The sequence below is a fragment of the Myotis daubentonii genome, chromosome 6 (genome assembly GCF_963259705.1).
Source record: "Myotis daubentonii chromosome 6, mMyoDau2.1, whole genome shotgun sequence".
In the NCBI taxonomy this organism is placed as follows: Eukaryota; Metazoa; Chordata; class Mammalia; order Chiroptera; family Vespertilionidae; genus Myotis; species Myotis daubentonii.
This window is the reverse complement of record NC_081845.1, coordinates 92175762-92200416: the sequence shown is the minus strand read 5'-3', so window position 1 is coordinate 92200416 and position 24655 is coordinate 92175762. Positions and strand designations below refer to the sequence as shown.

The 24655-nt window shown below is 45.5% G+C and overlaps 1 protein-coding gene across 3 annotated transcripts in view; it reads right to left on the bottom strand.

The window, feature by feature from the left end:
• The window catches only part of STK38 (serine/threonine kinase 38), a 37036-nt gene extending 29370 nt beyond the window's left edge, over nucleotides 1-7666 (bottom strand). Inside the window, exons 1-2 of one of the 3 annotated variants that reach the window (XM_059701862.1) lie at nucleotides 7427-7666; nucleotides 1381-1516 (exon numbers count right to left, since the gene is read on the bottom strand). In XM_059701862.1, the coding sequence (XP_059557845.1) occupies nucleotides 1381-1511 (131 nt within the window). In that variant the 5' untranslated portion in view covers nucleotides 1512-1516; nucleotides 7427-7666. The remainder of the gene's footprint in view (nucleotides 1-1380; nucleotides 1517-7426) is intronic. The other 2 variants (XM_059701860.1, XM_059701861.1) reach the window with 2 other exon arrangements.
• Between the last annotated feature and the right edge of the window lie 16989 nt (nucleotides 7667-24655).

Genomic DNA, 24655 nt, shown 5'->3' with positions numbered 1-24655 from the left:
GGTAATATTTTGGGAAAAGGTCTAGCAATTTCTTATAAAACTAAACATGTGCCTACATATGTTTATGACTCAGCAACTCTACTCCTAAATTTACCCAGGAACTGAAAACAAATGTTCACAAAAAGATCTGTAACAAATGTGCATAGAAACTTATTCAAAATAGCAAAAAATTGAGAAAAACCCAGGTGTTTATTAACAGAATGTATAAACAAACTGAGGTAAATTAAAAAAAACAGAATGGTACTCAGCAATATAAAGGAACAAACTACTGACACAACAGCAACATGAATGTACCTTGAAAACATCAGGATGAGTGAAGGATGCCTTACTCAAATGAGCACTCACTCTGTGGACCTATTAACATGTCCCATTTGATGGAACAGGCAAGGCCATCAATGGTAGAAACAAAGTCATAGCAATGGTTCCTGAGGGTGAAGGAACATCCCAGGAGTGAACCAACTTTCTGGGACAATGGCAATGGTTTATGTCTTGACAGAGGTTTAAGTAACACAGGTGTAGGCATTTGCTGAAACTCATCGAATGGTAACCCTTAAGATTGTACATTTCATTGCATGCAAATTTTATTCCCTTAAAATACTGAACTCTAGTTCATATACAAGCGGAAATAAACAGAAAGTAAAATATACTGACATATGAAACATGTACAGCAAAACAGATTAATGAATGGATAGAGGAATGGATACATGGATTTATGATAAAACAACAAATTATTTTTTAAACAACAAATGATTAATTGCAGATTTTAGATGATGTATTTATGGGTATCCATTGTACAATTCTTTCAACTTATCTACACTTTTAAATATTTTCATAATAAAATACTGGGAATAAATTGTAATTATGAGTTACTACATGCATAATATACACCAGATTAATAACAACAGCTGCTACTACCACCATTAACGAAGTGATTATTATGTGTGAAGCACAATGGTAGGTACTCACATATGTTAAGTCTAATCCCCATTTTCCAGATGGGGAAACTGATACACAAAAAGACTAAGGAACTTGTTCCAACCTCATACAGCCTACTACATGGTAAAGGCAGGATTATAAACCCAAGTCTGACTACATAAGAGCTGCTCTTTCCATTACATCACACTGCCTTAATGAACTCCAAGGATTTGAACCAATTAATTGTTTTATCCTACCATGGAATATTGAGTTATTGGCTCAGTAGTAGAAATGAGGGGGTTATAATAGCAAGGGCTTTGGAAATCAATGACACTGTCATTCTACTGTAATGGGATAGGCTATAAACATGGCTGCTGTTATTCTTGTCTCCTTTCAACAAGAATATGAAGGTGCTTTATGATACCAGACATCAAAATATGACACAATTTGCTTAAAATTCTTTACCTCATTTCTCGTTCTTCATGTTGAGCGATAAGATTGCTATAAAAATTCTCCAGGGTCACTTTGGTCATTGTCACCCTTTCTTTTGTGTGATTACTCATGGACGAGCAAGATGTTGAGCCGGTCATTGCCATGGCTGCTAGAAACAAAGGAAATAAGAGGTTTTAATCTCAGAATTAGAATCTACCAATTATGTGCTCTCCTACCTTATAGGTAGGAATGTAAATTCGTACAACTTTTATGGAGGACAAACAAGTAAATAACAAAAGCCAGACAAACACTGGGTGAAAATAAGTATATATTAATGTCCCATGACCCAGAAATACCATCCCTAGGTAAAAGACCTAGAGCAATTGTCACTCAGGCTCTTAAGGTAGCATGCACAAGGATGGACATTTCAGAGGATGTTCACTGTGCCATCATTTGTTATGGGAAGTTAGAGGCAATTCAGTAAACAAATAAATAAAATGTTGTGGATGCATACAAAAAAATACCTTGTAGCAGTCAGAAGCAAATCTACGTGTACCTAAAAGTGGCATCAATATATCTTTAAAACAGTTTGGCATTTTTAAAAAGAAAACATGATCACAATACCATATGAGTAAATTAAGAATATATACTATAGACAGTGCAATTCCTTGCCATCTAGGAAGCTACCTTGGAGAAATCAAGACCCATAAGGATTCATACATAAGAAAGTTCGAGGCAGCATGTAAACAAAGGAAAACTAGAAATAACTTGAATACCCAACAACAGAAATGATTACATTATAGTAAGTCATATAATGAAATAATATGCAGATAATTAAAATATGTTCAGCCCAGCAGCGTGGCTCAGTGGTTCAGCACCTACCCATGAACCAGGAGGTCACAGTTCGATTCCCTGTCAGGGCACATGCCCTGTTTGTGGGCTCAATCCCCAGAAGGGGACGTGCAGGAGGCAGAGGATCAATGAGTCTCATCATTGATGTTTCTATCTTTCCCTCTCCCCTACCCTCTCTCTAAAATCAATAAAAACATGTTTAAAGTAAATAAAATATGTTCAAATGTTTAATGTCAGGGGAAATGTTTCCAATCCTAGTAAAAATAATATGTTCCAAAACAGAATTTTCCCATGATCTCAATATAATAGATCTTTTATTCTTGTTTATGCTTTCCACATTTTCTATATTTTCTTCAATGACTATGTACTATTACCATTGTTATCAATAACTCTTAAATTTACAATTTCTACAGTTTAAAAAAAATCTGACTAAAACACTCATCTACAGGTATGTATGTACTCTGATATGTCTATTTGATAAATATTCACTATATATTTGAATTTACTAGTTAAAACAAAGACCTATGATGGAAACAATATTACAAAGAAAAAAACTAGACCATAATTTTAGTGATGAAAATATCAAAAAGAAAAAAAAAGGCACCCTACCAGTACATATGACAAAGCCAATACTAACAGTTTAAATAGCTGATAGAACATTTTCCCCTAAATTTAAATCTCATTTTCCCCCAGAAATTTTTGCCAACCTATATTGTCACACTTGGCCAGACTGCTCGCCAGCCTTGACTTGCTCCAGCACTAATGTTCATATTTTATCCTTATCATATCTTCCTCCCATGCATGTGGACTCTAAGTCTGTGTTTTCATCCTAAAATAAAGCTGACTAAAAATAAGGAGAGGCTAAGGTCCACTTTTAAAGGTAGAGCATTTTATGAAGTCCTCTCAAGGTTCTCCCCTTAATACTCAGTAGATTTTTTGCTTTGTAGATCAAACTAAGGCTTTTGAGGAATGTGCAAACACTTGTTATTACTAAGAAAAAAGACAACATTAAACAGTTTTATAAAATACTCACGGGGGAAAAACAAATAATCCCTTCAGAGCAAAGAGGTTCAAAATCAAGGCTCTATTTCAGAGTCAAACATTTTGATTCATGATGTGCCAAAAAGACCAGTACAAATTCAGACACTGAACTCAGCTCTACCTTATTATAAAACTAGAAGCCCGATGCATGAGTTCTTGCACGGGTGGGGTCCCTCGGCCTGGCCTGTGATGGAGGCCTATCAGGGGGCGGCTGGCTGGGGATAGGGACCATGGGAGGTTGGCCAGCTGGTGGGGGAAGGGGGGGGGGGGAAGGGCCTTGGGAGATTGGCCGGCTGAGGGGAGGGGCCCTGGGAGATTGGCCGGCTGGGGGGAGGGTCTGCAGGAGGTTGGTTATGGGAGTGCACTGACCATCAGGGGGCAGCTCCTGCATTGAGCATCTGCCCCCAGGTGGTCAGTGCGCATCATAGCGACTGGTCGACTGGTTGTTCTGGTGGTTTGGTCGTAATGGTTGCTTAGGCTTTTATATATACACTAGGGGCCCGGTGCACGAAATTCGTGCACTGGGTGTGTGTGGGGAGGAGTGTCCCTCAGCCCAGCCTGCCCCCTCTCACATACTGGGAGCCCTCAGGCGTTGACCCCCATCACCCTCCAATCACAGGATCGGCCCCTTGCCCAGGCCTGACGCCTCTGGCCTAGGCGTCCGGCCCGGGCAGCGGGGACCCGCAGCTGCAGCAGCCCCACGATCGTGGGCTTCGCTTTAGGCCCAGGCAAGGGACCCCTAGCTCCTGGGACTGCCAGCTTCGACCGTGCCCAGCTCCCATCGCTGGCTCCACCCCTACTTCCTGCTATCACTGGCCAGGGCGGAAAAGGCACCTGATTCTCCGATCATGGCTGGGGGGCAGGGCAAAGGCGGCCCCAGGGCCGCCTTTGCCCTGCCCCCCAGCTCTTAGCTCCCCCCTGGGTTTCTGATCACTGTCAGTGGCAGGGGGCTTCTTCCTGCTTTCCCTTTCGTCTCCCTGCATTGTGCCTACATATGCAAATTAACCACCATCTTGTTGGCAGTTAACTGCCAATCTTAGTTGGCAGTTAATTTGCATATAGCCCTGATTAGCCAATGAAAAGGGTAGCTCGTACGCCAATTACCATTTTTCTCTTTTATTAGTGTTGATAGATGTTATATATTTTTATGGGACGTTTCTGTTAATACCAAAGCAAACTCAAGTGTTTATAGGATATCAGAATTTAAAAACACACAAAAGCCTGGCTGGTATGGCTCAATGGTTGTGCTTTGACCCAGGAACCAAGAGGTCACCGATTCTATTCTCAATCAGGGCACATGCCCGGGTTGGAGGCTCAATCCCCAGAGGGAGCCATGCAGGAGGCAGCCGATCAATGACTTCCTAGCTCATCGATGTTTCTCTCTATCCCTCTCTCTTCCTAATAAAAAAAAAAATCAATAAAAAATATATTTTTTAAAACACACACACACACAAAAACAAACAAACAAAAGCCACGTCTGTTTGGCCCTGGCCAGTGTGGCTCAGTTAGTAATGCAGCAGAAAGGTCTCGGGTTTGATTCTCCATCAGGGCGCATACCTGGGTTGCAGGCTTCTTACCCTGCCGCTCAGGGCACTTAAGTGGGAGAGGCAACTGATTTATATTTCTCTCACATTGATGTTTTCCTCTTTCTCTCTCTCTCTCTCTTCCCCTTTGTCAAAATCAGTGAAAAATGTCCTTGGGTGAGGATTATAAAAACCCTGTGTTTGGTTTTGGGTGTGGTTCCTTATTTGTCAGCCCCTATCCTCTCTCCACCCACAATGAAAACCACATGCACTCTAAGTTTGGTGAAGAAATTTAAAAACCAGATTTAAAAACAAGTCTGAAGCAAGTGAGCACTTTGTACTCCACTCCTCCCTTATCTGTAAACTTCTAGAGACCCTTTATATATTTTAACAACTGAAATTACTTCAAACTTAAAAAAAAAAAAAAAAACAACTAGAGAGAGTTTAAGCCTGAGACAAACAGTACCTTCCATATAATAGGTAGAATCTACCTAATAAATATCAGTTGAGCAACTAAGTTTAGTGAATTTTCAGTTGTCAATAAAGCTAAAAGAACAAAATTACATTTACACTGATGAGCATATAAAGACGGGGGGGGGGGGGGGGGGTGGAGTTTTGACCCATTTAAGTGGATGTCATGACTTACTAAACTTCTTAAAAGATTAAACAGATTACATTCACTCAAAGATGTTTATGTAGTAAGGCCAACAAATTTTCCAGCAGAATGGTTTTCGATCTTCACATACAGCCTCTAATGTAAGGCAAAGGGTGCACTGGCCTTCCCTTTGATCTTTCTTCAAAACCTTCTCCTGCCCTGGCCAGTGTTGTCAGTGGTTAGAGCCTCGGCCATGCACTGAAGGGTCTCAGGCCCAATTCTGGGTCAAGGGCACCTACCAGGGTTTCGGGTTTCGCCTCCCCCATGTGCGACCAATTGATATGTCTCTTTCAGATCTATGTTTCTCTCTCTCTCTCTCTCTCTCTCTCTCTCTCTCTCTCTCTCTCTCTCTCTCCCCCCTTCCCCCCCCCCCTTCCTCCCCTCCAGCCTCTCTAAAAAATAAAAAAATAGCCCTAACTAGTTTGGCTCAGTGGATGGAGCGTCTGCGGACTAAAGGGTCCCAGGTTCGATTCTGATCAAGGGCATTACCTTGGATTCAGGCACATCCCCAGTAGGGGGTGTTCAGGAGGTGGCTGATCGGATCTCGATGTTTCTAACTCTCTATCCCTCTCCCTTCCTCTCTGTAAAAAAATCAATAAAATATATTTTAAAATAAAAAATCAATGGGAAAAATATCCTCAGGTGAGGATATGAATGAACAAATGAATGGAGATCAAATGAAAACCATTGCTTGACTCAATCTAGAGATTTTACCTGACTGACTTGACAATGGTAGAGCGACCTCTATAAATACAACATCGGGGCTAAGACCATTCCTTAAGACTCACCCATCTAATTTCTCTTACTAAACTGTAAGCCCCTGGAGAGCAAGCATCCTGTCCTCTCCTGCTTTCAGAATCCTCCGCCCATCTCACGTGCAACACTGTGCACTTGGTGAGCACCTTACAAAAAGGTTACCAGGAGTCCGGCTGGTGTGGCTCAGCGGGGAGGGTCCACCGTGAACCAGGAAGTGGCAGCTGGATTCCCAGGGGGAGGCGTGCCAGAGGCGGCCAATCAAAGGTTCTCTCATCATTGATGTTTCTGTCTCTCCCTCTCCTCTCCCTTCCTCTCTGAAATTAATAAAAATACATATTTTTTAAAAAGTTTACTAGGAAAACGGTCCTCGTTGATGTCCATTACCAGGAGTTGAGTGTGTGGTGGGGCATGGTTTCCTGCAGGGAGCTGCAGGAGAGCTGATGTTGGGGTCCCTTCCTCTCCGGAGGAAGGTGATGTTGGGGTGCCCTCCTCTCCGGAGGAATCTGGTGTTGGGGTCCCCTCCTCTCCGGAGGAAGCTGGTGTTGGGGTCCCCTCCTCTCCGGAGGAAGCTGGTGTTGGGGCAGAGAGGAGCCTGGGACTGTGGTGGCTGTCTCATGTTTGGGGAACCCCACCTACTGCCTGGCTAATTCTAACTCAGAGCCCAGGCGCACTGGAGGGAGAGGAGGCGCAGGGTCTGCACATTCCAAACAGAACGGGTTTCTCTTTGCCTCTTGGGATCGATTCCGAGGGCGACCGGGGGACCTGGTCTGTCCACGGGCCGCTCCGCACACTCGGACACAGACTCCCCTCTAGTCCTTCCACCTTTCCTTAAGAGAAGGGTCCTCACGAAAGGTCCCTGCGATGTCAAGGTTACCTGGGCCCGGGACCCACAGCCGGATCGGGGGAGGGAGCGGGCTCGAAGGCCCCACGCCCCACGCTGGGCTGCCTCGACGGCAGCTCTCAGGGCCTCGGGCTCCAAGAAAGAGAAACGGGGGTGAAGACCGGTAAAGAGCGAGACCCCGGATGAGACAGATGGCCGCGCGCAGACAAAGCTGGCAACGCGGAAAGGAGCGCCCGGCTCCCCGCCCCGACTGCACACGACGGAGCAGAGAGGACCGGCGGGGCCTCGGCGGCGGGGGGCCGGGCCGGGAGGAGGGCGCAGGCGGGACGCGGAGAGCCCCGGAGAGTCGGGAAGAAGAGGTGAAGGGCAAAGCCTGGGAAGGGCTGCAGGCAGCGGCAGCAGGACACTCACCAGCGCCCCGAGGGCGGCGGGGCTGGCGGCGGGCAGACAGCCGCAGGCGCCGGACGGTCGAGGTCTGGACGCGCGGACAGGGCGGCAGCCAGCCGGCCCGCGGAGGGGAGGGGACGGGGAGATCCTCTGGGGTAGGGGACCAGGGCCGGTTGAGGGTGAGAACAACAGGAAGCGCCCCAACTGCCGGAAAAGACGGCAGCGCGGAGGGGCCAAGGCGGCCGGTCCCGGCGCAGAGAGGGACAGGGGGAGCGGCCCGGGGCCGAGACTGCGCACGCGCGACTTCCCGGAGACGCGGCGGGGATTCGGGACTGCGCATGCGCGGCCCCACCCCACCCACGCCCTCCCCGCCTGCGGGTGCAAGGGCGAGGGTGCGGGCAGAAGGGTGCCGTGCAGGGCGCTCCCGGGGTGCTGGGCCCTTGGGGGTGGCGGGGGTTCCCTTTGTGTATTGTGTTTTGATTTTTCACTTTTTATTTTGGAATAATTAGACCCACAAAAGGTTGCAGAATTAATTACAAAGAGGTGCCTTATACCCATCACCCACCCAGCTTCCTTCAACATCTTACATAACTAGACTACACTATCAAAACCAGGAAATTGACATTGGCGCAATACAATTAACTAGACCGATACAATTAACTAGATTACAGCCCTTATTCTAATTTAACCAGTTTGGCATGCACTCATTTCTGCAAGTATATGTGTGTGTGCCTGCGCCCAACTGTAGTTCTTTTTTTAAAAATATATATATTTTATTGCTTTTTTACAGAGAGGGAGGGAGAGGGATAGAGAGTTAGAAACATCAATGAGAGAGAAACATCGATCAGCTGCCTCCTGCACATTCCCTACTGGGGATGTGCCTGCAACCAAGGTACATGCCCTTGAGGGGAATCGAACCTGGGACCCTTCAGTCCGCAGGCCGACACACTATCGACTATCCACTGAGCCAAACCAGTTAGGGCCCAACTGCAGTTATATGAAATTTTAAAACCTGTGTAGTCACTACATCTCCCCTCCCTGATTTTTCGAACACTGTAGCGAAGTCCGCTGTAGCCATTGACCCCACCTGCTCTTCCTTAAAGTAATAATTAACATGCCATATTGGGGGGGTCAGGCGAGCTCGTACAGGTTTGGACATGGGCTACAGGGAAGGCGACCTAGTGCGCACAGAAGAACTTGCTTTTCAAGGCTACTCAACCACTTAGTCTGTACCACCCTTTGGGATTAAGAGGTCACAAGTTTACCTAGCCTTTGGGTACTCACTCCTTGAGAAAGGAGCTGTCCTAAACCAGTAAGTGTCAGGCTCCTGCAAGCAAAGATGGTCTCTGCTGGCCTTCAAAGAGGCCATCTGGAGAGCAAAGAATTCTGTGGGCAAGTCATTCATTAGGGTGTTTGTGATTTTATGGCTCTCTCTCTCAACTTAAGACCGTAGGTCTTGGTTTTATCCTTCAAGCTTGGGATCCCAGGCTTTGTTTCCTTAATGGTCTTAAAAACATAGGCCTTCCTTGACTACTTTCATCTTTTTTTCTTTTAATTGATTCTAGAGAGAGAAACATCAATTTGTTGTGTTCAATCAATGCTCTAACCTACTGAGCAACCTGGCTAGGGCTGCTTTGATCTTTCTAAACTTCAAAGCCCCTTTTGTGTAGTTTCACACAAAAATTACCTCACCTTTCATTCTCTCTGCCCAGAGGCCCTTCTCCCTCAATGCCTTTTGTCAAAGTTCTAGCCATCCTTAACGACTTAATAACAGTGCAGGATGTTTGCATAGAGCTTTGCAGTGTACAAAGGGCTTTCACTCATTTTTATCTCAGTTGATTCTCACAGCAGGTGTTCAGTGTTCAGTGTAGTCATCGAATATTTATATACCTTACAAAATGATTATCACAATAAGTCTAGTAACTACCTGTCACCATACACAGTAATTACAATATTATTGACTATACTAGAGGCCCCGCACACAAATTTGTGCATGGGTGGGGTCCCTCGGCCTGGCCGGTGATTGGGCCGATCAGGACAGTGGGAGGTTGGCCAGCTGGCCGAGGGGGAGGAGCCAGGGGAGGTTGGCCAGCTGGCCGAGGGGGAGGAGCCAGGGGAGGTTGGCTGTGGGAATGCACTGACCACTTGGGGGCAGCTCCTGCATTGAACATCTGCCCCCTGGTGGTCAGTGCACATCATAGTAAGAGGTCGACCTGTCATTTGGTCGTTCGGGCACTTAGGCTTTTATATATATAGACTAGAGGCCTGGTGCACAAATTCATGCACATTGAAAGGAAATTAATTAGAAAAAATATTTTAATATCGCTATTCACCCTTTCTCTATAATAGAATTGTTAACCAAATTCACAATCGTCAATGACAGATGGAAACACATGCATGCAATTGGCGCCAGCAAGAGCTTTGATAATGAAAAATTAAGAGCTTTATATATATAGATAAACTTACTTAATTAGACCTGCTTTCTGATTTGGCTAAACTTTTTCCAGCCCAGTGAAGCACCCCAACTTCTCTTTCAGGTAATTGTCAGCAACACAGCAGTAAATATCAACACAAAGCAGATTATTATTGTAGATCATGCAGAGTAAAACAGTTAACTGCAGCAGTGTTTAACTATATTCTGCGCAGTGAGAAAAGTTGAAGTCATTTTCACAGTTTACCATTTCTTTTTTTTTTTCTTTTTTCTTTTTTTATAAATTTTATTGATTTTTTACAGAGAGGAAGGGAAGAGGGATAGAGAGTTAGAAACATCAATGCGAGAGAAATATCGATCAGCTGCCTCCTGCACATTCCCTACTGGGGATGTGCCTGCAACCAAGGTACATGCCCTTGAGGGGAATCGAACCTGGGACCTTTCAGTCTGCAGGCCGACACTCTATACACTGAGCCAAACCGGTTAGGGCAAGGTCCACCATTTCTTACTTCTTTTCAGTCGGGTCAGGTTTCTCAACTTTCTAAATCTTTGTTTTCCAGCTGAAAAGAAAATAGGATTCCACCAAGTCTCCTGAGTCTCCTATCTACCTACTCCAGGACTTCTATGAGGATCAAATGAGATGAGGCACAGGAAAACACTTCACAGACATTTGGTTAAAGTGTAAAATGTTTGCACCTGGCTATAAAGTCATGTTCCTGGGCTGAAGAAACTCCAAGGCAGCTAGTCTCTAGGGAGAGGAAGTTGGGCGTTGCTACGTGACATCATTACCCGGTGCCCACAGTGACTGTTTCCAGACTGGGCTAGGCTGGGCTGTGGGCCGCATTTTGTGCCATGGGGTCTTGGCAGCGTTGGCTGTGATTTGGTGGGCTGTCGCTCTGGGGTGGTGGTGGGACCTGTGTCCCACTTGGGGGGAGCTGAGTGTTGCTTTGTCAGCGCCAGGTCTATGGTGCCATTTCTTTGTAAATGGTCAGTGTGCATCACAGCAGCTCCTGCATTGAGTGTCTGCCCCCTGATGGTCAGCACGTGTCATAGCAACCAGTCGGATGGTTGGAGGGACACTTAGCATATTAGCCTTTTATATAGATAGAGAGATAGATAGATAGATAGATATAGATATAGATATAGATAGATAGATTCCCTATGCTGTACATTACATCCCCATGACTTAATTTATAACTGGCAGTTTGTACTTTTTAACCTCCCTCCTTTCACCTTTTTGTGCATTCTCAACCCCCCTCCACTCTGACAACATCCATTTGTTCTCTGTATGAGTTTGTTTCAGTTTTGTTTTGTTTACTCATTTGTATTGTTTTTTACATTCCACATGTAAGTGAAGTAATACAGCATTTGTCTTTGTCCAATTTAGGATGACTTTTTACAGATAAAGTAACTAACACTCAGAGAACCACAATGATTTGCCTGACTTCTCACAACTAGTAAGCTAGTAGTGAAGTAGTGAACCCCATTTTCTGACTCCAAAAGCAATGTTCTTTCTGCTTTCCCCTTCCCTCCCTCTAACGCTCAGTTCAAACCTGATCTTCTCCTTGGAGCCTTCCCAGTTTCAGAAGAGGGATTTTGTTCTCTGCTCTCTGTATCCCTACTCTAATAGCTACTGAAGTGTTCCTCAAAATAGGGCAGCCAGAAAATGCTGCTCTCTCTGCGTGGACCCAAACAATGACGTTTTACCATGACTCCAATAAGTGTAGTGGACATTTGTCATTCTTTTTGACTACCAGAATCCCTTTCATGCGTTTCTCACTTCTCATTAAAACGGAAAATTCCAGATATCCTCTCTCCTTGATTCCTTTGCAATTAGGGCACAGGCACAAAACCTAAGTGCCACTTAGACTCACCCCAGACTGTGAGTTGGAACCTAAGGTGATCTGACCCTACTTGCAGGACTCGGCATCATTTGCCTCACTCTAGTACTGGTGTTGTCAGATCCTGTCTTTATTTTAAATGTTGATATTTGTTTATCATGGATTTTAAAAATATATTTTTTTATTGACTGCAGAGAGGAAGGGAGAGGGAGAGAGAGATAGAAACATCAATGATGAGAGAATCATTGATTGGTTGCCTCCTGCACACCCCCTACTGGGGATCGAGCCCACAATCTGGACATGTGCCCTGTCCAGGAATTGAACCATAACCTCCTGTTCATGGGTCGACGCTCAACCACTGAGCCACACGAGCCAGACATCATGGATTTTTTTTTGCATTAAAAATTATTCTTTTAAATATTGCAATAAAATATATTGATTACTGAGTTATTTGCCAACCTCACCAATCTTGTACCGAGGGGCATGTCTTGCTCTTCGCACCCTACTCCAAGCCCTGGAAAGATCGCACTGAATCTGTAGAGAGTGGTGGCTGCTCCACACAGTGTCTAAAGACCTCCACAGAGGTCACCTGGACCAGAATTGTGTCACAAGACCACCCTTTCTGGGAAGGCAAGTATTCAGCTTTTTTATGCTCTATAATGAAGGCAGGCAAGAAAGAAAGGAGTTGGGAATAAATATTGGGTTATCCAGCCAATAACGTTTGCCATGGTAGTATATACTTCTTTGCTGTTCACTTTTAATTTTACCTGCTAATATAAATGGAAAAGAAGCTTATAGCAGGATTCTTATTCATTGACTTCTGGTTGATGGAAACACTGAGTCAATGCCTTTATATTTGCTATATTGCCAACCTATATGGTCACATCAGCCAGATTCTTTTTTTAACCCCTTCATGAATGGAGGAAGAGGAGCAGGTGAATGTCTTGCTCACCTCACCTTATATTATCTCAGACCCCATGTAATTATAATGACAACTTAGAGGTGCGGTGCACGGATTCATGCCCGGTGGGGTCCCTTAGCCTGGCCTGTGCCCTCTCGCAATCCGGGACCCCTCAGGGGATATCAAAGAGCGGGTTTCAGCCCGATCCCCACAGGCCAGGCCAAGGGACCCCACCAGTGCACAATCGGGGCCAGGGAGGGACTGCAGGAGGTTGGCCCCAGGGAAGGACCACGGGGAGGGCTCCAGGGCATGTCCGGCCCATCTTGCCCAGTCCCGATCAGCCTTACCCCAGCAGCAAGCTAACCCACCGGTTGGAGTGTCTGCCCCCTGGTGGTCAGTGTGCATCATAGCGATTGGTGAAATGGTTGAATGAATGGTTGGACACTTAGCATATTAGGCTATTATTTATTTTTTTATTTTCATTTTTTAATATATTTTATTGATTTTTTACAGAGAGGAAGGGATAGAGAGTTAGAAACATCGATGAGAGAGAAACATCGATCAGCTGCCTCCTGCACACCCCGTATTGGGAACGTGCTTGCAACCAAGGTACATGCCCTTGACTGGAATCGAACCTGGACCCTTTAGTCCGCAGGCCGACGCTCTATCCACAGAGCCAAACCAGTTAGGGCAGCTTTTATTATGTAGGATATAATTCACCTAATCCAAGCTCCTCTGTTTTATAACAGATTTCTCTAAAATGTCTTGGGGAAAAAACTTTTTTATAGCGTACTAAGTTATTCTTCATTCCCATGGAACTTGGTTTGAATATTAGCAATTTATTGTCTTGCTCTTTTCCCAGTTTCAGACCCACTAGCCTTTCCCTTCCCTTTAAACATTGCCCCAAATTGTCCTTTCTCCCAAGGGAATCACTTGCTTCCCCTCCACCAGGCTGACCTTCAATAGCTTCACCACTGGAAGCTCCATCTCTCAGCAAAGCCCACAAACCTCTACAGGACAGGCCTTTTGTGCCCCACCCACCGGGGGCAATGACATCATTGTCTGTGACTATTCCTTCCATAAGAGGATAGGAGCTGTGCTTGGTGCCGGCTAGCCCAGTGCTTCTCGAACTTTAATGTGCACACAAATTCCCTGGATTCAGTGAAAACACAGGTACCAATTCAGAAGGTCTGTGGAAAAGCTGAGATTCTGCACATCCAACAAGCTCCCAGGTAAGGCTAATGCTGCTGGTCCAGGTACCACACTTGGAATAGCATGGAGCTTGAACACATATCTGAGTGTAAAACAAGAAGGGAAAGTGTCCCTGATCCAACAGCCCTCGGCCCCTACCAGTGTGCTGCGTCCAGGACGGGCAGGTTCGGTGAGCCTGAGGAGGGGCGGCGAAGGATTAAAGAAAAGACAGACAAGAGAATACAGCTGAGGCTCGGTGGACCTCCCGTGCCTGGATGAGGACACGGAAAGACCCAGGCTTAAAGCCCAGGCTTTATTTTATAGGCAGATCAAAACAAGGGAAGTGGTCAACATGTTTACAATGGTCTTGTGAGTTTCACCTTGTTTTGGCAGCACTTGCTGCACCTCCCTCAGCCCATTAGCTACCTAGGAGGGAACTAGGGAGGGCTATAAAGTTAAGCCTAATTATGCTAAGGGCTCTGCCCTCCAAGCTGGGACTTGTTTGTGGCCCTGCCAGAGGTCAGTCTGAGGCTTAACACTAGAGCCACTCCCTACATACCAGAGCCAGACTCTGGTGAGGAAATGAGGCCTCTAGGACACAGCACTGAAAGAGGCAGTCAAACTCGGTGATGCATTCCCTGCACATGCACGACCCTGCGAGTGAATGCCTCACATTGCATCCAGGCACTCATTTACCCACCGTTGTGCCTGTGCTGGTCATTACCAAGGAACATTCTAGTCAGTATCCCTCCATACTATTTTCTAATACACACATGAACACATATGGAATCATACTGTATGTGGTCATGCCATATATAAGTTCTAGAGGCCTGGTGCACAGATTCATGCACCAGTGGAGTCCCTTGGCCTGGCCTGCACCCTCTCACAATCCAGGACCCTTCAGGGGATGTCAGACTGCCAGTTTCAGCCCAATTCCCACAGGCCAGGCCAAGGGACCCCACCAGTGCACCGGGCCTCTAGTACAGTGATGGAGAACCTATGACATGCATGTCAGAGGTGACACGCGAACTCATTGTTTTGGTTGATTTTTCTTTGTTAAATGGCATTTAAATATATAAAATAAATATCAAAAATATAAGTCTTTGTTTTACTATGGTTGCAAATATCAAAAAGTTTCTATATGTGACACGGCACCAGAGTTAAGTTAGGGTTTTTCAAAATGCTGACACGCCGAGCTCAAAAGGTTCGCCATCACTGCTCTAGTATGTATATAAGACCTTTGGTTAATCTCTTCTCGACCTCTCCGTCTCTCCTCCCCTCTGAGATTCATTAGTCTGTTCCATGTTTCCATGCCTGTGCCTCGAGCATCTGCCCCCTGATGGTCAGTGTGCGTCTTAGCTACCAGTCGAACGGTTGAACGGTTGAACAGTTGAACGGTTGCTTAGGCTTTTATATATATATAGATGCCTACCATATAACATGTACAGTATTTTACTTGTGTGTTCATTTATATCTAAGTTATGCTATTTTAAATCCCAAGATCTGACAATTTAATCTCAACACATTTTTTAAATAATCCTGTTCCTCTAATATGTACATAGCTACTTTCTCTGAGTAGAAGATTATGAGTGGTTATTTTCTTCTTTATACTTTTCTGTACTTTCCTAATTTTCCATATTGAACCGCATAACTTTTTAAAAAAATTATACATTTTGATTTTTTAATTGAGTTTATTTGTTTATTTATTTTTAGAGAGAGAAGAAGGGAGAGGGATAGGGAGAAACATCAATGAGAGAGAAACATCATCAATTGGCTGCCTCCCCCACATTGCCCACTGGTGATCAAGCCTGCAACCCAGGTATGTGTCCTGTCTGGGAACTAGTGACCTCTTGCTTCCTGGGCCGATGCTCAACCACTGAGCCACACCAGCCAGGTGGAACCCAAGTAACTTTTACTTTTAATATGTTTTTATTGATGAGAGAAAGAGAGAAATATCTATGTGAGAGAGAAACATCGACTGGTTGCCTCCTGTACACATTCTGACCAGGGACTGAACCCCACAACCTGGGCCTGTGCCCTGACCAGGAATCAAACTGGTGACCTTTCGTACATGGGATGGCGCTCAACCGCCCAGGGCACGGACCCACATAACTTTTAACTTATTGTTTGTTATCAAAGTGATACATGTATGGGCTTGTAAAAGACCAGCCCATCTACAAGTCACAGTGATAAACGGCCGCTCCTTGCCCACCCATCCCACCGGTCCACTCAGCAGAGGCAGCTGAGGTCAACGCTTTCCGTTGTTTCTTCTGCTATGTGCCTCCTTGTTTCTAAATACCATCGCTATTTCTTAAGCTTTCAGTTTTAGGTATTTTTTAATTTCCTCAGTGCAGATGAGGACTTAACTCCCACCACAACTCGTACATAACTTCTCCCACCACCGTTCTCCTTAAATCAATATTCAGTGTTTACAACTGAGCCAAGCAGGGCAGAAAAATGACCATTTCTTCTTGTACCACTTTTTGTTTTCCCCGAAGTTAACAATTCCTTCGATTTTTTGCCCCTTGCATAGTTTTGTTTTAAAGTATCTATCCCTGATTTATCTGCCAACACTAGAAAACATCTTTCAGATTAGGGCCAAACTCACATCTACCATCTCCTTTTTTTTTCCCTCTAGTCATCCTTCTGGAGCTTTCTGAGTTCGGGTTCTCCAGAGAAACAGAACCAACAGGATGAGAGAGCAATTGGTGTGAGTGTTTTTCCACCCCCACAAAATTGGTTTGTTTTAAGGAACTGGCTCACACGATTGTGGGGGCTGGGAAGGCCAAAATCTGCACAGCAGGCGAGCCGGCTGCAAACTCAGTCCCGAGTCTGAAATCCACACCAGGCTGAGAAGTCAGGCAGGGTTTCCACGGTGTGATCTTGAGGCAGAATTCCTTCTTCCTTGGGAAACTCCCTTGCACTTAAGGCCTTCAGCGGATTGAATGAGGCCCACCCACATTCTAAAGGCTAGGCTGCTTAATTTAAAGCCAAGTGATTGTAACTGTTAATCGCACCTAAAATACACCTTCACGCAGCATCTAGACTAGTTTTTGACCAAATGAGACACCATAGCCTAGCCCAATTGACACATGAAATTAACCATCACACTCTTCATCCTCCTAAATACTCCCTCCTTTCCATGTTTTTTATTTTTATTGATTTTGAGAGAGAGATAGAGACATGGATCTGTTGTTCCACCCATTGATGCATTCATTGGTTGCTTCTTGTATATGCCCTGACCAGAGGTCGAACCCACAGCCTTGTTGTATGAGGCAACGCTCTAACCAAGTGAGCTACCTGGCCAGAGCCTCCGTGTTTTATTTTGTGTGTGTGTTTTTTTCTCTCTGGTGTCCCCCTCCCACTTAATTTCATGGCTCTCCCTTCAAATATCAGCCATAGCTTTCAGTAAATAGTTGCTAGATGAATTAAGACAACCCATCAGAAAACTGTGGTGTAGATAGTGTACAGGAGAGTCAGTGGGTACCTCCCCACCCCCTCCCAGCAGCCTTCTCAACTCCATTTCTTTCCCAGGGTCCTGGGGGCTCAGACAGCCCATGCTGTGGGGGGACTGCCAATGACAAGCCTGGCCAGGAGAAGGAGAACTTATCCAGGGACGCATACGTATATTTAGCTGGGTCTGCAGCAGCTGTCTGGTCATTTTTGTCCTAATGCTTAGGCTACAAACCTGAAAACCTCAAAGAAAAGAAAATACGAAATGCAAAAGTAGCGTTTCATATTGTTTCTTGGTTTCAGACTTACAGATATGGCAACACATGTTACAACGATGGGCAATCACACAATTTTGCCTGCTTAGAGATTTTTATTTTCTTTAAACTAAATGCTTAGTGATGGGGCCAAAATAGTTGAGAAGTCTTAAGAAATGCAGATTTTGCCCTGACCGGTTTGGCTCCGTGGATAGAGCGTTGGCCTGCGGACTGGAAGGTCCCAGTCTCAGGATTGATTCCGGTCAAGGGCGTGTACCTTGGTTGCAGGCACATCCCCAGTGGGGGGTGTGCAGGAGGCAGCTGATCGATGTTTCTCTCTCATCGATGTTTCTAACTCTCTATCCCTCTCCCTTCCTCTCTGTAAAAAGTCAATAAAAATATATTTTTTAAAAAAAGAAATGTGGATTTTAAATTAAATTATTCCCAAATGACGTGTGTGTGTGTGTGTGTGTGTGTGTGTGTGTGTGAGAGAGAGATGAGTCAATGTTTCTTTGGGAATCGAGGGAGAAAAATCTCAGTCTGATGGAGGATGTGAAGCATGGCAGTCCAGCACCCAAATCATGTGTAGACTTTTCCCACCTGCCTCTTTGGGAATGAAAATACCAGGAGGCAGGGAATCAAACAAACCTCATGGAGCAAGGAGAGAAGGGGAACTATAGTTTCTGAACAAAAAGAGTGAAAAAAGTTCTCAGAGCAAAAATAAATCTGAAAGCCTGAAGCGAGAGGGCTGCAATGTCCACGGACTTCTCTGTGCGTGGCAGGAATCTTCCTGTGGAACCAGGGCAGCTCTGAGGCTCCCACTGCTGAAAGGTTTCCTTTCAGCTGGTGGGGTGGAGAGCAGTATGAGTCACAGGATTCTCGGGCTCCCTTAGGAATGTGCTAAATCTTCCCATATTTGCAGAGGCCCCAGAAATATCCTAACTGCCAGCTTGGAGCTGATCTCATAAATTCCCTAAAAATGAAGGCATGTGAATCCCATTTGTTCCAAACAGAGGTAATAGGACACACCAAAGTGTTCCATTTTCATCATTTTGGAAAATGCTGAGTTAAAGTTATGTGAGTTTTTTCAATTAAAAAACGTTTTTATTGATTTCAGAGAGAAGGGAGAGGGAGAGAGAGATAGAAATATCAATGATGAGAGAGAATCATCGATCTACTGCCTTCTGCATGCCCCCTACTAAGGATTGAGTCTGTAACAGAGGCATATGCCCTGACCAGGAATCAAACTGTGACCTCCTGGTTCATGGCTTGAAGCTCAACCACAGAGCAATACAAGCCAGGCTCTGTGAGTTTTTTATTGGAAGACTTCTCAGGACCTTTAATAGCATTGTGACTCTCCATCTGGAATCCTATATAATAAAAGGGTAATATGCAAATTGACCCTAACAGTAGAATGACTGGAAAAGACTGGTCACTATGACACACACTGACCACCAGAGGGCAGATGCTCAATGCAGGAGCTGCCCTCTGGTGGTCAGTGTGCTTCCACAGGGGGAGCTCTGCTCAGCCACAAGCCAGGCTGATGGCTTCCAGCACAGTGGTAGTGGCGGGAGCCTCTCCTGCCTCCTCAGCAGCGCTAAGGATGTCCGACTGCAGTTTAGGTCTGCTCCCTGCTGGTAAGTGGACATCCCCCAAGGGCTGCCAGGCTGCCAGAGGGATGTCTGACCTAAGCCAGCAGGTGGACATCCTCCAAGGGGTCCCAGACTGCAAGAGGGCATAGGCCAGGCTGAGGGACCCCCCCAAGTGCACAAATTTTTGTGCACCGGACCTCTAGTCCTATATAATAAAAGGATAATATGCAAATTATCCCCTGACCGGGAGTTTAACCGGGAATTCAACCACCCGTGGCCCCTCCCCTCAGCCAGCCCTGCCCCGGATTGGCCCCCCCACCTGTGCATGAATTTGTGCACCAGGTCTGTAGTATATTTATTATATAGGATTTCCTAAATGTATTAGAGATATTTCATGGAGCATTGATTAACCTAAACTAGCTCTGAGGAACACAGAGCTAGATAGGAGAAAGGGGCCAAAAAAAAATCACTAGCTAGTTCTTGTGTAGCTCCATGTCAAATAAGCAAAAGGCAACCCAACAGCCAGTTACCATCTCCTGGCTTTGAAAAAATGATCTCACGGGGGTAGAAGAGGGTATGGGGGAGGGCTGGGGGAGGTAAATGTTGAAATGATGAAAAAAAGAATAAAAGAAGCCAAAACCGGTTTGGCTCAGTGGATAGAGCGTCGGCCTGCAGACTGAAAGGTCCCAGGTTCGATTCCGGTCAAGGGCATGTACCTGGGTTGCGGGCATATCCCCAGTGGGAGATGTGTAGGAGGCAGCTGATCGATATTTCTCTCTCATCGATGTTTCTGACTCTCTATCTCTCTCCCTTCCTCTCTGTAAAAAATCAATAAAATATATTTTAAAAAAAGAATAAAAGAAACGAAAAAATTGTAATTAATAAGTAAAAGTTCATTGGTTAAAAAAAAAGATCTCATAAATTCCCCTTTAATTCTAAATTGCTAATAACCGTTTCAAAATCCAGTAACATCAGAGCTGAAAAGGAACCTAGAGATCACTTCATCCAGTCCTCCAGTTTTACAGGTGTGAAAACTGGCCTAAGGAGAGGAATTAGGTTGCCCAAAGTCACAGGGGAATTCAATTGCAATGCTTGGTTAGAACCAGGTTTCCCTGACTTCTTGTACACTGATCTTTCCCCTGCCCTGTGGTGCCTCTTCACATGACTGAATTTACAGACTAGCAATGGGCTGTTACTGCATGATTTTGACAAATCTTCCTATAATCAAAAATGAGATCTAAGCCCAGCTCATAGCACATGTCATTTCAAGCAAATTTTAGTATGATGAAATAATTCGGTCAGTGGCATTTGCAGTAGCAGGACTTGACCTATACTTTCACCACCAGATCCTTCAGTAGTCTCTGGGCCCACAGCGTCATGATGTCATCCTTGAAATCTGATTTGTAATTCGGCAGATGGCATGGACCTCCTCTTTTTAAAAAGTTTTTTTTTTAATTTTTTTTTAAATATACTTTATTGATTTTTTTACAGAGAGGAAGGGAAAGAGATAGAGAGTCAGAAACATCAATGGGAGAGAAACATTGATCAGCCACCTCCTGCACATCTCCCACTGGGGATGTGCCCACAACCCAGGTACATGCCCTTGACCGGAATCGAACCTGGGACCCTTCAGTCCGCAGGCCGATGCTCTATCCACTGAGCCAAACCGGTTTCGGCTTTTAAAAAGCTTTTAAGCCTGGCTGGCATGGCTCAGTGGTTGAGCATAAACCTATGAACCAGGAAGTCATGGTTCGATTCCCAGTCAGGGCACATGACTGCCAGTGTGGGGGGCTTGCAGGAGGCGGCCAATTGATGATCTCTCTCATAACTGATGTTCCTATCTCTCGCTCCCTCTCCCTTCCTCTCTCTGAAATCAATAAAAACATATTTTTTAAAGTTTTAAAATAGGTTTGTATTGTTCAGTAAATAGATCCTGTGTTTCTCAGTAGTTAGAGTGTCAGCCTGCACATCTAAGGGTTGAAGGTTGAATTCCCAGTTGGAGGAACGTACCTGGGTTGCAGGTTCAATCACCAGCCGCCTGCAGGAGGCAACCAATCGATGTGTCTCTCTCACATCAACGTTTCTCTCTCCTTTTCTCTCCTCCTTCCCTCCCTCCCTCCCTCCCTCCCTCCCTCCCTCACTCCCACTTTCTCTAAAAATCAATGGGAAAACGAACAACATAAACTGATGAACAAAAATAGATCCAGAGACAGAGAAGCATCGAACAGACTGTCAAACTTCAGAGAGAAGGCAGGGGCCGGGGGTAGGGGGTGCGGGGGTAAGAGATCAACCAAAGGACTTGTATGCATGCATATGAGCATAACCAATGGACACAGACACTGGTCTGGGGCGGGGAGGTGAGAGCATGTGCTGGGGGGTAGGGGTGGCTGGGGAGAGGTCAATGGGGGGGGGGAGACATATGTAATACTGTCTGTAATACTTTAAACAATAAAGAATTTTTTTAAAAAAATAATAAAATAAAAATCAATGGAAAAAATATCCTCCAGTGAGGGTTTAAAAAATAAATAGATCAAGGATGATAAAAGGTTCAAAGTGACAATCTCATTCCTATCTCTGTCTCCCACTTCTCACCTTCCTTCTGCACATAGCCATTCGTATTAATGTTTTGTATATCCTCAAAGAGTTGATTATACAAATATGGATACAGAGACTTATGGTTCTCCCTTATTTACACACACGGCATGATCTCTTTATTAGGCAAGTAAGTCTCTTCCCCTTTAGGCCTTAGTTTCCTCGTTTATGAAGAGGCCAGCTCTCTCCAGGGTCTCTTCTCTCGGACCTTCTCAGGGGCTGGGATTACCCCAAGCCCCCGCCTCTCCCCTGACAGTGTTTGGCCTTTTGGAAAGTTATACTTGTGTGGCGGGTTTAGTCAGTAACCTCAAATAGAGAGCACTCAGGGCGTGGTTTGTAGACTCCGGCAGTTTAAGAAAATCCAGTATACAAATGTCAACGTTTCCAAAGCAAATTAGGGAGTGGCTGTTTGTATAAATTCAAAAGAGCATAAAATGAAAAGGCTCCACCTTGATCGCAGGTCACCTTGCCATCAGTTTCTTGCATATCCTTCCCTATTCTTTGAATATGCAAACATATCATCGATGGCAATCCAAAATAGCACTCTAAACACTGTTTTGCACATTGCGTTTTTCACTGAAAAAAATACCTTGGATCCCTAGCTGGTTTGGCTCAGTGGATAGAGCGTCAGCCTGTGGACCAGAGAGTCCCAGGTTCGATTCCAGTCAAGGGCACATGCTCATGTTGCAGGCTCGATCCCCAGTGGGGAGTGTGCAGGAGGCAGCCGATCAATGATTCTCCCTCATCATTGATGTTTCTATCTCCCTCTCCCTTCCTCTCTGAAATCAATAAAAAGATATTTTTAAAAAATACCTTGGAGCCGGAACCGGTTTGGCTCAGTGGATAGAGCGTCGGCCTGCGGACTGAAAGGTCCCAGGTTCGATTCCGGTCAAGGGCATGTACCTGAGTTGCGGGCACATCCCCAGTAGGAGCTGTGCAGGAGGCAGCTGATCAGTGTTTCTCTCTCATCGATGTTTCTAACTCTCTATCTCTCTCCCTTCCTCTCTGTAAAAAATCAACAAAATATATTTAAAAAAAAATACCTTGGAAATCCTTCCATATCAGGACAAATAGAACTGCCTCATTCCTTTTTTGTAAGGGTTGTTTAATTTTCCTATAATGTATATGCCAAAATGAATTAATCTTAAAGGCGTTCTTTTTCATCGTGAGCTCCTTTATCCCATTGGCAATGATCCCAGAAGTCCTGCTTTCCTTGAGCTCTGCTGCAGGAAACAATTTTCTCACCGGGTGTTTCCCTTTGAGCACAGTCAGGGCTGGCATCAGCGCCTACAGACCCATGTGTGCCAAACAAACAATGTTTTCACCTCCTAAATGCTAAGGCTGAATCTCCGACTGCTCCGAGATCTTCGAAGCTTAATCTTCCTAATTTTGGAACAAGCTTCTCTCTCTCTCTCTCTCTCTCTCTCTCTCTCTCTCTCTCTCTCTCCCTCATTTCCTCTTTCCTCCTCTACCCCCTCCTCATAGAAACTGAACAATCTAATTTAGCTTTCTTTTTGGCCACCAAGCTTGTGAAACCTGTCTCATTCTCCAAGACTCTGACTAGTCCCCTGGTGACCACTAGCAGCTCTTACCTGGGTGGTCCCCAGCTCTGCCCTTGTAGCGCTAAAGCTCCTGTGCAGTCACGGCTCTATAGGCATAGAAAGAACTTGCATCAGAGGCAGGGATAATGAGATGTTGACCGCCCAGCCCTGTGTCGCCTAGGGGCTCCAGCAGCCCTGGAAGCCTCATCATCCATTCACCCCAGGGGACGTACACACACTATCCTGTTTTCACGTGTGACAGTGAGAAAGGTTGAGAAGCCCTGATGAGCACCAGGAGAGGAAACACTGTCCCTGGCACAGAGTTTGGCACATGGTGTTAACATATGATTGATTGATGGGTTGCTTGAATGATAAAATCAGGTACTATGAATAAATAGCAGGTATGTTGATGATTATGATTATAACTTGACACTGTTTTTATGCTCCAACCTAAAGACAGAAGATGTGATAGCCTCAGATATTTTATCTACTAACTAGTGGCCTGGTGCACACAATTCATGCACATTAAAAGGGAATTAATTAGAGGAAATATTTTAATATTGCTATTTGCCCTTTCTCTATAATAGAAGTGTCAGAGATGAAAGAAAATTAGTAAAATGTATATGAAAATCTTCCTCCTGTGAGAGTTTGGGACACACCAAGGGACCCAGGGTCAAGTCCCCGCCCACCCACGTGCACCTCAAAATCGAGAGAGACCCAGACCTGGCTGGCCCCACCCCCATCAAGCCCCACCAGGCAGGGGCCACAGCCTCAGGTCCCCCGTCAAGCCCCACTGGGCCAGGGGTGTGGCCTCAGGTCCCCTGGCCTGGCGCTGGGGCAGAGGGCGCAGCCTGAGGTCCCCTGTCAAGCCCCGCCTGGGAGGGGTTGTGGCCTGAGGTCTCCCTTCAAGTCCCACTGGATGGGGGGGTGCAGCCTCAGGTCCCCTGGCGCACCCTCAGTTCCCCTGGCCCAGCACCAGGGTGAGGGATGGGTGCAGCCTGAGGTCCCCCATCAAGCCCCACTGGGCGGGGGGGACACAGCCTCAGGTCCCCTGCCCCGGCCCAGTGCCATGCAGCCTCAGGTCCCTGCTGATCGCTCATTATGGCTCGTTACAGGAACCCTGCCTCCTCTGTGAGCATAGCCATCTTTTGATGGCATGACAGAGTGAGGGTCAATTTGCATATTACCTTTTTATTATATAGGAATTCTAATTGACCTCTTATTTTACTTAAAATATTCACTTCCCTTAGTTCTGTGATATGACATTCTCCTGCTTTTCTTACTATCTTCTCAATTCTATTTCCTGATTCTTCTTCCTTTACTGGGCCTTTGGAATTCCAAATTCAGTTTTCATCCTCACCTCTCCCTGCGGCGTGCCAATGCCTCTGGGGCTGTATTCTCACGACCTCCAAAGAGATGTTTTCAGCCCATAGCCCTCCTCTGAGCTCCCCCTTCCT